We start from the raw sequence: 13,776 nt of genomic DNA, 5'->3' as shown, positions 1-13,776 counted from the left end.
GTTTGGTTTTTTTGGTATCAGGGATCGAACTCTGGTCCTTGCACTTGCGCAGCAGGTGGCAAAACCACTGAGCTAAATCCCCAGCCCTCCCTAAAATATGTTTTAAAATGAGTTCAGTGAGGTTTGTTTTTCATAGCATGTCTTGGAGCTTAGGTATATATAGAGTGCCAAAAAAATTTACACACACTTCAGGAAAATATTTTAATAATTTATTGAGAAATCATGAGATTAATGCAAGTTACCTTTGGTCTCTACAATTACAAGAGGTATTCAAAATATTGGCTCAGAATAGGTGCTCAAAATAGGTGCTCAAAATGACTTCCAGACATTTATTAGTACAGCGAACTATTGCTTGGGTAACCTTGGTCCATTGCATGTCCATTGCTGCACATGCATTTTTCAATTTCTTCTCCAAGGGCCGGCAGTGTAGCGGGTTTTCTGTGATATCTGACATCCTCTAGGGGCCTCACGTGAAGTTACAACTATCTGTTGAAGAAGCATCATACCATTTTTCTTTTCCTGAAGTGTGTATACATTTGTGTGTGTGTGTGTGTGTGTGTGTGTGTGTGTGTGTGTGTGGACTCTATATCGGGGATGGTGGCAAGTCAGACTGGATAGGTGAGTAGATCTGGGATCACAAATGGCATTTTTTAGCATTTTTAAAGAATATAAAAGACTCAGTTAAGGAAACAGTACATTTCTAGTTTCTCTTTTTGTTTTAAAAAGTTTCTTCAATTTTTTTCTTGTTTCTTCTTTTTAATAATTCACACTTTAAATCTCTTTTAAGTTAATGTGCCTTATAAAAAATGCTAAAACAAGTGTTGAATTAAAACAATGGCTGGGCATGGTGGAACATGCCTGTAATCCCAGCACTCTGGAAGCTGAGGCAAGAGGATCACTGCAAGTTTGAGTCCAGCCTGAACTACATAAAAATAAATAAATAAATAAATTAGTTAATTAAAAAATGAATTTTGCTTCTTGATGTGTATTTATTTAATATAATATATAGCATTGTAGCATACTTAAGAATGTTTCATGACACAGGATATTTTTTAGTGACAAATCATAGTTTATTTTTTAAAGTAAATTTTGTTGATTTTGATGTTTTGGAAGACTGTTGCTACAGTTAGTTGTTCAAGAAAGGCAAAGTTAGGGCAAGACTAATGTTAGAACTCACAGATTGAACATTTAGGTATTTCAGATGTTTTTTAAAGACTTAGACTTTTTTCTGGTTTTTTTTGGTTTCTTCTATAGGATACCAACGCAAGGTACTCAATAAATAATTGATAAATACACAAGGGGCAGGTACTATGGAAAAGTACTTGTGCTAGGAATATCTCAGAGATATTTTTGTGATTACACTTAACATACTGTATTTCCTTAAGTAAGCAAAAATTCTCTAAGGGCAGTTACTTAATCTGTTTGTATTTTTGGAAAATAATATAATTTCTGAAATAATTGGTAAATGGTTATACTGTGCTGTTTTTATTGTATTTTTTTAAAGACATTAAAGGTAGAAAAAGCCATTTTCGTTGTCTATTGATTGGTACTAGGCTGGAAAGAAAGGCTGTGGTCCTCCACATTAGGCAGCACATACTTGGTTGATTTGGTATTTAGCTTAGTCAAATAAGTTATTATGTTCAAAAGGACCTTTCTAAAGAGTCAACATTTAATTCTAAAGAACTCTTAATAATTAATTTTAAGAATATGGTTTATTGCAGATATGAATATTTGGGTACTTTTTGAATAGTTTGGTTAAAAATTAATAGTGCTCAAATTCATTTAAAATAAACTGGAAATTTTCATGAAAGATACAGATGTAAAATTTACCACTCAGGTTCAGTGGTACAGTGCTTGTGTAGCATGCACAAGGCCCTGCTTTAGATCCCCAGAACCACAATTAATGAACAAGTAACATTAAAAAATTTTTAATATATTTCTTGAATAATACATTTGCATGGTATAAAATTCAGAAGGCACAAAATGTTACACAGTTAGGTCTCTTTGCCAGGGAAACAAATGTTCCCTTTCTGATTCCAACTGCCTAAGCTGTTCTCCTCAGAAGGAAGCTAAGGAGATCTTTTAATGTGATTCTTTTCTTTCTAATTGTAACAGATTGAAGATCTCAAACAGACAAATCATGGCTTGGAAGAATATATTAGGAAACTCTTGGATAGTAAGGAAGTGGTAAGCAGTCAAGTAGATGATTTAACCAGCCACAATGAGCATCTTTGTAAAGAATTAATTAAAATTGACCAACTAGCAGAGCAACTAGAAGAAGAGAAAAATTTTGTGGTGGATACCGCTGACAAGGAACTTGGAGAAGCAAAGGTACTGCTAGATTTACCACTGATCAAGATTTTAATTCTACTTTAAACATGTAATTATTAAACACAATGGAAAAAGTGGCATTCTCATGGCATTAGGAAATTCTTTTAGATTTGTAATTATATTGAAGGGTCTATTCTAATGATTAAATTATACTGTTTCTTACTTTTTTTTTTTTTTTTTTGGTACTGGGGATTGAACCTTGCGCTGCGAGGCAGGCGCCAGAACCACTGAGCTAAATCCTCGGCCAATGTTTCTTACATTTTTTTAAAAAAAGTTTTTGCTCAAAAAGTTCTCTTTATCCAAGTGCTAACCAGGCCCAACCCTGTTTAGCTTCCAAGATCAGATGAGATTGGGCATGTTCAGGGTAGTATAACCAGAGACCAGTGGTGGCAAACCTATGGCATGCATGCTGCAGCCAGCTATTTGTTATTACTAAAAGCTCTAAAATGCTTGCTTGCCATTACTGCCAAAAATGTTTTCTAAACAGTATGTAGTCATTGCATAAGCTTCAAAGCAACAGAAATGTTCTGTACATACGATGTTGCTTCCGTCCCTAGTTCTTCTCTCTGCAGAGAATAATACATTTATTCTCATCTCTCTATTTTCATACACATGGTTTATGTCATATTTCATACTTTTAATTTAGATTTTTACCCAAATTTAAATTTCTATGTAGTTAAATGTGCTAATTCTTTATTGACTTATGAGTTTGGTTCTTTCTTCAGCAGGCCTTATCACTACAAGAATTAGAAAAATATTTTCTGTAGTTTTCTTTTAATAGTCTTAATTTTTAATACTTCTGGAATTTATTTTTCTTCTGGTAGGAAGTAAGGTTGACTAGCCCTTTCTTTCCCCACCAATTTGAAGTACTATTTTATCGATACAAAGTTCTTCTATCTCTGTGAATATGTTTCTGAATTTTGTTTCATTGATTCATTTGTCTTTTACTCTGCCATTGCCATATTATTTTACTTATTATAGTTTTAATATATTTTAATAAACATTTTATTTTTTGATTGGATTTTAATGCTCTGTCATCAAATTTAGAAACTAGGGATTTAAACACAATTGTAAAATGAAGACAGTTTCATTTATCATTGCTACCTAATGACTTACAAGCAGGATACAGCCTATACTGAATGTTTAAATGATAATGATTTTATTGATCACCAAATTAATAAATTGTGTCTGCAATAAGGTAATTTTCAGAGCAAATGATTATTGCATGTTATTTCATAAATATTCTTTAATGTGCTGTCATGTACTTATAATAAAGCACTTAGTTCAGTAAATTATCAGAGAACACTTAGTGAGATGATATTATTATTATTATTATTATTATATATATTTTTAGTACCAAGAATCAAACTCAGGGCCTTGTGTTTGCCAGGCAGGTGCTGTGCCGCTGAGCCACACCCCGACCTGTGATATTATTTGTTAAAGTAAATTGAAATGTAAGAGTTCAGTTAATGAACTCTAGGATCATATAGGTTTTTATGCAGTAACCTCTTTTATTTATACTATGTAAGGGATAAGTCAGTCTAAATTAGTGGAAAGTCAAATACTAAATGGAATAAATACATGAAGTATATTATAGGCACACTCATCTCTAGCAGTGTTGCCCTAAGAGGTACTTAGGAGAACTACTTAGAGAGAGTATGTAATAATGGCTTGTTTCAAACTTCTAATTGTTACTACTAAAATATTTGAAGGACACTTAAAAATAGTTTGAGTATTTTAAACATTTCTCAATAAACTTTTTAGTTTGCATTGCTACTTTCTTTAAGGATAATTACTCTTGCCAGGGATTTAGCTCAGTGGTTCCGGCACCTGCCTGGCAAGCACAAAGTCCCAAGTTCGATCCCTGGTACCAAAAAAAAAAAAAAGATTACTCTTGATTCATAGTTTAATGGTAAATGGAGTCAGGCTTTAATATTAATTACAAAAATCATCAAAGTTAAGAGTTTATGTCTTCCTCATTTTCTTCAAATTATAAATAACTATACTCTTTCTAAGACTGAAGGAATTGTAGTTGGCTGAATTCCATCAACAGCAGTGCCCTTTTTAGATGTCATCCATCCTAAAGGATTGCTTAGTGTTTATATTCTAGAGAGAGGAAGAGTACTGTGGCAAGGTGAATTCTCTGCTATTAAAAAGGAGCATTTCAGGAATGGAAAACATCTAAAATACACAAGCTAGGATTTACTTAAAATATTAAAATTTACAGATGAAATTTTCCCTGGCTCAGAAGAGTATTTCTAGGAGCATGAAATGTTGGGTATATTTCAGAAGTGGAAAGCTATTCAAGCTTTTGAGAAAGAGGTGGGCTGTAGTCTTGGAAAAAGCACGGCTGGTGCAGGGAAAACATGGAAAACTTAATAGAGGACAAGCTAGAATGAATTTCAAGGGAAAAGGGAATTAGAAATATGTACAACCAACATATGTACAGGCAGTATGAACACTAATGTGTCATCATCTCTTAAGTCATTGGGTCTGTATTGTAGGTTTATAATCTAAACATTATAAAATAAATTATAAGATTTTCTTTGCCTAACTTTGGGGATGGAGATTGAAATCAGAATTTCTAATAGGATTGCTAAGAGAGAATGTTAGGTTCCTATAGTGCTTGAGATTAATGTTCTGTATATGTGAAGTAGGCCAAAGCTGCGGTGTAGTTTGCCTGGAACTGATATAAATAGTTATGTTATTCAGCTGTCTTGTTGACATACAATATCTGACACCCACAACTTAAAGGAAGAGAGATTTAATTTGGCTTATGGTTTTGGGGAATTTAGACTCTGGTCATCCACTCCAAGGCAGGAATATCATGATGAAAGGGACAGCAGAACAAAGCTGCTTAGTTCATGGTGGCCCAGAAGCAGAGCAGGGGAGCAGTGCCAGAGAGGGAGGGGTGGGTAACCAGACATAGACCCTCAAGGCCACACCTCCATGACCTGCTCAGGCACCACCTGTCCCATGGTGGATCCCACAGGCAATCATAGTGATACTCCACCCTAATGGCTAAAATAGTGTTAAATTTATTTACTGTGGAGAGTTCACTTTTAGTCATATTTCTAAATCAACATAGTAACTTCTTTCATTAAAATGTTTTCAGTATTATTTATTGCTATGTAAGAAATTACTCCTAAACTTTAATGGCTTCAAACAACAAATCTCAGTTTTGATAGGTTGGGAATTCAAGAAGGGCTGAGCTGGGTGGTGATTCTGGTTCCGTTTATCAGAAAATGATGACTAGGAGGACAGGCAGCAACAGTCATGGCTTGACTGTACTGGCGCTGGCTCATTGTGTGGCTGCTGACTCTTGGCAGGAGGCCTCCATTCCCTGCTAAGTAGACTTCTTTCTAGGGTTGCTTGAAGGATTCTGTGTGCCTACCCCTCCCCCAGTCAGTGATTAAGAGACACAGCAAAGAGAAATCTGCAGGGTCTCTTGTGACCAGGTTTAAAAGTTAAATACGATCACTTTTACCATTATCTCTTCATTAAAAGTGAGTCATTAAATATAAGCCCCATCCCTCAAGGGGAGGAAAATAGGGAATTTTCTTTGAAAGAAGGAATATCACAATTTTACATATGCCTTAAAACTACCACAGCTATCTGCCTCCCTTTATCTTCTCATTGTAAGTTGTATATCATTCATGTCTTAATAAACCATATCTCAGTTAACTAAACATAATTTTTGAAAAAATAAGTTTTTTTGAGACAGAAGCTTGCCGTTTTGCCCAGGCTGGCCTTAAACCAACAAGCTTCCTGCCTCAGCCTCCTGAGTACTTGGTATTGTAGGTATGCACCACTATGCCCTTCTTGATTTTTTGAAGTGTGAGGAAGCAGAATTCCAATTTTACCATTATTAGTTTCTTCATAAAGTTTATATTTTTAATTGATATAGGGGTCATTATTGGAATGGATCACTGATATCCCTATCATTATCATTACTTTCCTATATGATTCACTTAATCAAAAATTGTATCAGAGCCTACCATGTGGAAAACATGGTGTCAGTCCTGTTGAAGTTTGTAAACCACCTCCCCATAGACTCTCCTTCCCACTCCTGAGCTCCTTCCCCTTTCTTCACTCTGCTCTAGCCACCGTGGCCTCCTTACTGTCCCTTGGAATTTATCAGACGTTCTTTTGCTTTAGCATCTTTGCTGTAGCTGTGACTTTTGCTTGGAATATTCTCCGGTATTTTCATATAATTGATTCCCACCCTCCTTTAAATCTTTACTCAAACCCAGGGATTTAGCTCAGTGGTGCCACACCTGCCTGGCAAGCACAAGGTCCTAAGTTTGATCTCTATATTCAATGGTCACCTTTCAGTCAGTACTTCTAGATCGTCCTATTTCATGTTCCAACCAGTTTCTCCATAAACATTCCCAATATCATTAGCTCTGCTGTTACCTTGCTAATATACTATATGATTTATTTTGTTTATTTTTAAGTTGTCTATTCCACTTGGAATGTTAAGTCCTCAAAGGCAAGAATCTTCACCTATTTTGTTTACATTTTTATCTTAAATACCTAGAACAGATACGTAAGTGCCCATTGTACATTTTTTTAGTGACATGATCACTATCTGACATCTATGTTTCTATTATCTTTTGTTTTTTCTCTTTTGACTAAAATATAAACTCCAGGAGGGCAGAGGTTTTTATTTTATTCTTTGCTTTACCCAGCACATATTGCAATGACAGATAGATAATAGGCATTTATTAAATAACTGACAAATAAGTGAAAACATTAGGTTGACTTTTTTTTTTCACTTGGGCCAGTTATAATTTTGTTTTTCAGATTGGAATCAGCAATATTTTTTTTCCAGTACTGGGGATTAAACCCAGAGCCTGCACACTGAGCTACATCTCCATCCTATTTATTTTGATACAGAGTCTTGCTAAGTTACGCAGGCTGGGCTTAAAGTTATGACCCTCCTTCCTCATCCTCCCAAGTAGCTGGGATAACGGATGTGCACCACCCCACCCAGCACTTTGTATCATTATAAAAGTATGGGCTGTGGATGTAGCTCATTCGTAGAGTGCTTGCCTAGATGTGGCTTAGTGGTAGAGTGTGTGCAGCCCTGGGTTTGATCTCAAGCATCATGCACACACAGAGCAGTAATACATGTTTATTATAAAAATTTCAGTCCATGAAGTATATTGAAAAAATAACATCCACCATGATTACACCTTGCTATACCCAGTCGTAATCTTTTTCTATTTACATATTACTGGTTATATTTTATCCATATCTAGAATGTATGTGTATTGACTTATTTTTATTGTATGTGCTACTAAAGCAAGCACTAACAGTTTTTTGAGAAAGTATCCTAGTAGATACTTAATTTTGCCAAGATTTTATACTTAATTTAGTATGGACATCTTTATAAGTTGTATATACTAGAACCATTTCTTTTTAGTGTCTTTACAGTAGAATAAATTAAAACATTGAAAATTATTTATTTAAAACTATACATAAGCTTTTCCAAACTTCAACTTACATTCAAAATGATAGGATCCATTAATATTTAATAGACTTAATTATGACTGCTAGAGGAATCTTAGGAAAGAACTTTGATTTAAAGAATAAATGAAGACAAAATAATTCAAGAAAATGCAAAATTAAAATATAGCAGACATAAATTAAAGTATAATTTTAATTAATATAATAATATATTAAAAATATAATATTAAAACATAGCAGGGCACATTTTAATTAAGAATAATGAAGGAAAAGTTGATGAATAAAAACATCTTTCATTAAATTAATTGCTAATTCTTTTTTTTCATACCGGGGATTGAATTTGGGACCTTGCACTTGCGAGTCAGGTGGCCGAACCCCTGAGCTAAATCCCCGGCCCCTAATTTCTAACTTTTAACAGAGAGCTTTAGTGCCTCACATAAAAATTCACTGTCCTTTAGGAACATACAATATAGATTTATAAGGTGATGTATAAGACTGAGGATGTTCAGTGTTACGAAACTGATACTATAAATTATATAACAGTGTTTTGTAGATTGGGTTGGACTAAGCTATTTAAATGGTTCAGAGGAGGAAGCAATCTATTCTAAATGGGTTAATTTTGGCAAACTTCTTTTATTCCAGTCATTCTCTTACAGACTCCATATTAACATTTTCAGAATAATAATTAATATTGATATTTTGTTCTACTTCATGGGGTTGTGATTTGGTAAAATGTAATTCATTAATATCTTGCACAGAACATTGTGTAATTTACTGGAACTGCTGTATTTCATCATAGGTTCTTTTACCATGAAAGGTAGGTAAACATAAGTGGTAGGTTATATTTTTCTTAAAATTTTGCTGTCTTCATGTTTTTATTTTAAAATGTCTTCCTTTTTGTTGTTCTTTACAATTAAATCAGTTTAAGCATCTGTAATAAAAGAAATTGTTTCTCATTTTTCAGATTGAACTTATATACCAACAAAATAATATAACAGTATTGGAAAGTAAAATAAAAAGACTTAGATCTGTAAGTATATTTTTCATAGATCTATGTTAAGGAGTCATTGTTATTTAGTAAGCTGTGAATATAATTATATATATATTTGTGTGTGTGTGTGTGTGCGTGTGTTTGTGTGTGTATATGCACACACTTTTTTCCCTAGGGAGAGAGAACAACTTTTGGTTGGTTTGATTAATGTCTTTAGCAGTTCTTTGATTAAAAATGATGGCTCTGAAATTTTTAATTTTCAAAATATAAGGTGCATTTGTCGGCACATTAAATTTCATTGTCCTTAGTAATACATATTTTTAATCATAAGTTTTGTTACTTCTGTTACGTTTTATTTATGAAATGAAAACTCCTCTGTTTAAATATTTTAATGTTAGTATATTTAAAATACTCTGAAAATGTTTGTAATTTTCTTCCAATAAAGTATTGATAAATGTAAAAAAACGTTTAAAAATTGTAAAATAAGTGTTTCTAAATATATTAAAGCGAACGCGAGTCCATGGAAATACACTTGAAGGTATGGAATATCCAGCATCCATTTAATTTATTAATTCCTTGAACAATTATTGAACAAAACTCAGACACTATGACAGATGTTTTAATGGTAGCATGTAAGTTTTTCTAAATCAAGTTAATTCCTTTTATGAGATTTGTGTTGGGTCTGGGCACATTTACAGCATCTGACAATTTTTTAAAACCGCTTTTTCTTCAAAATTATTGAGTAAATTTAGGGGTTCTTTTATTCAAGAAAAAAATAAAGTACATCCAGAAATGATAAAAAAAAATGAAAGGATCTAATTGCTTTTAAAAAACTATTCACAAATAAGTTTTAAATATTGCTTTTAAAATACCAAATTTATTTTTTTAAATTTTATTTTATTGGTACATTTTAGGTATGCAGTATAATGACATTCATTGTTGGAAATTTGCACCTTTACATAATCTCTCTTGGTTCTTATTTTATCCCCATTCCCCTGCCTTCCCTGCAACCCCTCCATCCCTCCCTATTTACAAAGACTTTGTTTCCATTTTTCCATTTTCTCATATTAATTCCATTCCCTTCTTTCCTTTCCCCAGCCCCTCCCACTTCCCCTTCCCCTTTGCCCCGTTTTTTCCTATTCCTATTTCACATTATCTGTTATACCTTTTAGTCCTTATTTACCCTTTCAGTTTCTCACACTAGAGAAACTATTTGGTATTTACACATGTGTGTCCTATTTATTTCACTTAAAAAGAGTGTGGCCTCAGTGTGCATCCATTTAGCTATAAATGTCTCTAGTTTCTTGTTCTTTATGGCTGAGTAACACTCCATTTTATAAAAAAAAACAAAACAAAAAAACACATTTTCTTTATCCAGTCTCCAGTTGATGGTCATTTGGGCTGTTTCCAAGTCAAATTTAATATTTTTAAGGATCTTGTTTGTTTTTTTAGAAAAGGATGTCACAATTTAGCTTGAGATAATGGCCTAATTTTTTTTTCCCTTGGCAAGATAATTTTAGAGACTGAAAAAGCACAAAATCAATCTCCTTCTAGACTTGATTCTTTTGTCAAGAGTTTAGAAGCAGACAGAGATTACTACAAAGGTGAAGCTCAACATTTGAGAAAAATGCTCAGAAATAGATCTAAAAGCCCAAGACGCCCATCTCCATCTTCCAGGGTAAGTTTGAAAACTTGTAAATATTTTGGAGTTTGTTGGTCAAACGCTGACTTTTATACTTTGACTTACCTAATCTGGAAATAATTCATTTTGATTGGTTGGCATGAGTTGCTGTATCAAAGAGGTTGGGGGACAGAGGTCCCTTTGATGGCACAGTGGATAAGAATATTGCTTCTTTAAATGTAGTATAAATGCACAGTGGAGTACTGTATTATACAGCTATAAAGAAGAGAAAAATTATGTCATTTTCAGGTAAATGGATGGAACTGCAAATCATCATATTAATTGAAATAAGCCAGACTCAAAAAGAAAAGTATTGCATGTTCTCCCTAATATGTAGAATCTAAAAAGATGACATGCAAGTAGGAAGAGCCTATTAGTAGACAAGAAGAAGGGAGTAAGGGAGAGGAGGGAGGTGCAGGGGGATGAGAAAATTATTAATTATATCATTAAGAGATCAGATGCTGACGAATTTATTGTAGGTTTCTACTACACTTCACGAAGTGGAACAGCAAGTTACAAAACAGTATATGTGGCATTGCCAAGTTTTTATTTTCAAAATTGCATTTGTATAGGGCCAGGGATATAGCTCAGTGGTGCTGCTGCCTACCTTGCAAACGCAAGGTCCTGAGTTCAATCCCCGGTACCAAAAAAAAAAAATTTATATAGAGAGATATCAAGAAATCATCCAGAATTATGTTCACTTATCCATTTTAACTGCTTCTGGGAGTGAGATGCTGATCATGTTTTTCTTTTTGTTTGAGTGGTTTTTGACTTGCGCTACTATAAAATATTTCTAAGTGGAGGAAATTAATATTTCTATGAGTATATGAGGTGATGAGTACATTAGTGCCCTAGTCAACTTTCTTTTTCATGGAGACACCATACCTGATACCTACAATTCAAAGGAGGAAAGGTTTATTTTGACTTACATTTCAGTCCATGGTTGGTTGGCTCCAAGGCAGAACAGCTTGGCTCAGGGGCATAGTGGAGGAGAGCTGCCCACCACATGCATCCAGGAAGCAGAGAGAGTGAAGAGAGAGGCCTAGGAAGTGAGATTAAACCCTTGCTGGTCATACCCCAGTGACCGCCTCTTCTGACCAGGCCCCTTCTCCTGACGGCACAGCAGTTATGTATAAGCCCCCATAATCCATTCACCTTCCAAAGGTCCTGCCTATGATCCCATGAGGCTTTAGGGAACACCTAGATCTTAACTGTTAAAAGTTAGTAGTAATCACTTCACAATGTATATGTATCTCGAAATACCATGTTGTACACTTAAATATGTATAATTTCATCTGTCAATTATACTAAAAAAGAGGGAGACATGCTCCTTAAAAAAAGGAATAGTAGCTCTTTATTCATAGTATGAGAAGTGTTTAGGCAATAATCAGACAATTTGGAGCAATTTGGGGTAAAGCTGTTGTAAAAAAAAAGATGATTTTCTTATTTATTCTTCATGATTTCTCTTTATTATATAGTCATATTTAAGTAGAGATCATATACTGCCACCAGTATCAGCTTTTTAAAATACCATAGGTTGAAAAGAAAAATTTCAGATTTCTAATATAATAATTATAGGGTGCAAACTGTGATGTAGAGCTTTTGAAGTCAACAACAAGAGATCGTGAAGAACTCAAATGCATGCTGGAAAAATATGAGCGTCATTTGGCAGAAATTCAGGGTAATGTCAAAGTTCTTACATCTGAGAGAGACAAGACCTTCCTTCTTTATGAACAGGTAAATTGTTTATTCTTATAAATAAACAAGTAATGACATTACTTCTATATGTATATATTCTTAGCTTATAGATCTATAAAATAAGGAGGCAGGCTCCCTTTGTTCTGTGAGCTTATGTAGTTTGTTGACATCTCAATTTTGATGGTAGAGGCTGTTTAGTTAACCTGATCAGAAACTTACACTTTGTTTTATAAGCAGTAGAAAGTTTTATTATTTTTTTAAAGCAGGAGAAATATGGCCAAAGTAGCATTTTTTACAGTTTTAACCCGGTGGCAACTTTTTATTATCTCTCACGTAATCTTCTTTATCATTCTTGCACAACAATTACTCCTTCAGGAGAATTAGAGGAGGGAGAGACCATGGGCTCCTTGGAAGGCTGCCCTGGTAGTCCGTGCATGAGGCTTTGGGGGACTTAAGTGAGGGTTCTAACTGTGGAAACAAACACAGGGACACACACAAGGAATGCAGGGAGACTTGAGATTCACTTTAGGAAGGAGGAACATTGAATTATCTGAAAGTCTGTCTTGAATGACTAAGAGAACTGTAGTAAGAGGAGAAATAAACTCATTGGTGTTTGGGTGAAAAATTGTGACTCTGGGGTTAAACAGATGGAGTAAGATGATGGTAATACTTTCAGGTAATAATTGCCAGCAGGCAGTAAGAAGTATGGTGTTGGACTGAGGAAACAGACAGGAGCTGAATATGTAGTTTTAGAAGTCATGGCTTAGAGGTGAGTTTTTGTTTTTTGGGATTTTTTTTTTCCTTTGGTACCTGGGATTGAACTCAGGACCTTGTGCTTGTGAGGCAGGCAGTGACATCACTGAGCTAAATCCCTGGCCTAGAGATGAATTTTGAGTCTGCAGAGGGAATGAAATTCTCAATGAGAATTCTCTGCCTAAAGGAGCAGAGAGGCCAAAATGTAATGTTCAAGAAGCAGAGAGGATACTTTTAATTCATTTGGGAAGATACCCAGCAGGGGAGTAGCTGGATCAAGGGGGACCTCTAATCCTAGTTCTTTGAGGTATCTTCATACTGATTTCCACAGTGGTTGGACCAGTCTACACTCCCTCCAACAGTGGAGTAGGGTTCCCTTTTCCCCACAGCCCCGCCAGCATTTGTTATTGGTTGATTTCTTTTTTTTTGTATATCCTTTTATTGGTACATTTTAGGTGTACAGTATAATGACATTCATCATTGGAAATATGCACCTTTACATACTCTCTTGTTTCTTATTTTTTCTCCCTTCCCTTGCCCTGCCTTCAATTATAAAGATTTTATTTCAATTTTTTCCTTTTCTCATATTAATTCCATTCCCTTCTTTCCTTTCCCCTACCCCTCCCACTTCCCATTCCCCTTTTCCCCTTTTCTTCCTATTTCACATGATTTGTTTTACCTTCCAGTCCTTATTTACACTTTCAGTTTCTCACATTAGAGAAACTATTCGGTATTTACACATGTGTGTCCTATTTATTTCACTTAAAGAGTGTGGCCTCAATGTGCATCCATTTAGCTGTAAATGTCTCTAATTTCTCGTTTTTTCTGGCTGAGTAGTATTCCATTTTAT

General features: G+C 34.4%; 1 protein-coding gene across 8 annotated transcripts in view; it reads left to right on the top strand.

The window, feature by feature from the left end:
• The window catches only part of Tsga10 (testis specific 10), a 120,692-nt gene that overhangs the window by 32,361 nt on the left and 74,555 nt on the right, over positions 1-13,776 (top strand). For 6 of the 8 annotated variants that reach the window (XR_015448154.1, XR_002394763.2, XM_087203459.1 and 3 more), the window contains exons 3-6: positions 2,116-2,331; positions 8,768-8,833; positions 10,305-10,472; positions 12,054-12,212. Coding sequence is in view for 6 of the 8 variants with exons in the window: in XM_087203459.1 (XP_087059585.1) it covers positions 2,116-2,331; positions 8,768-8,833; positions 10,305-10,472; positions 12,054-12,212 (609 nt within the window). In the remaining 2 variants the exon portion in view is untranslated. The remainder of the gene's footprint in view (positions 1-2,115; positions 2,332-8,767; positions 8,834-10,304; positions 10,473-12,053; positions 12,213-13,776) is intronic. The other 2 variants (XM_021258061.2, XM_021258062.2) reach the window with 1 other exon arrangement.

Source organism: Heterocephalus glaber, unplaced genomic scaffold, assembly GCF_053883595.1.
Source record: "Heterocephalus glaber isolate CG9 unplaced genomic scaffold, H.glaber_assembly_v1.0 deba00000470, whole genome shotgun sequence".
Lineage (NCBI taxonomy): Eukaryota > Metazoa > Chordata > Mammalia > Rodentia > Bathyergidae > Heterocephalus > Heterocephalus glaber.
This window is presented reverse-complemented; position numbering and strand designations above follow the sequence as displayed.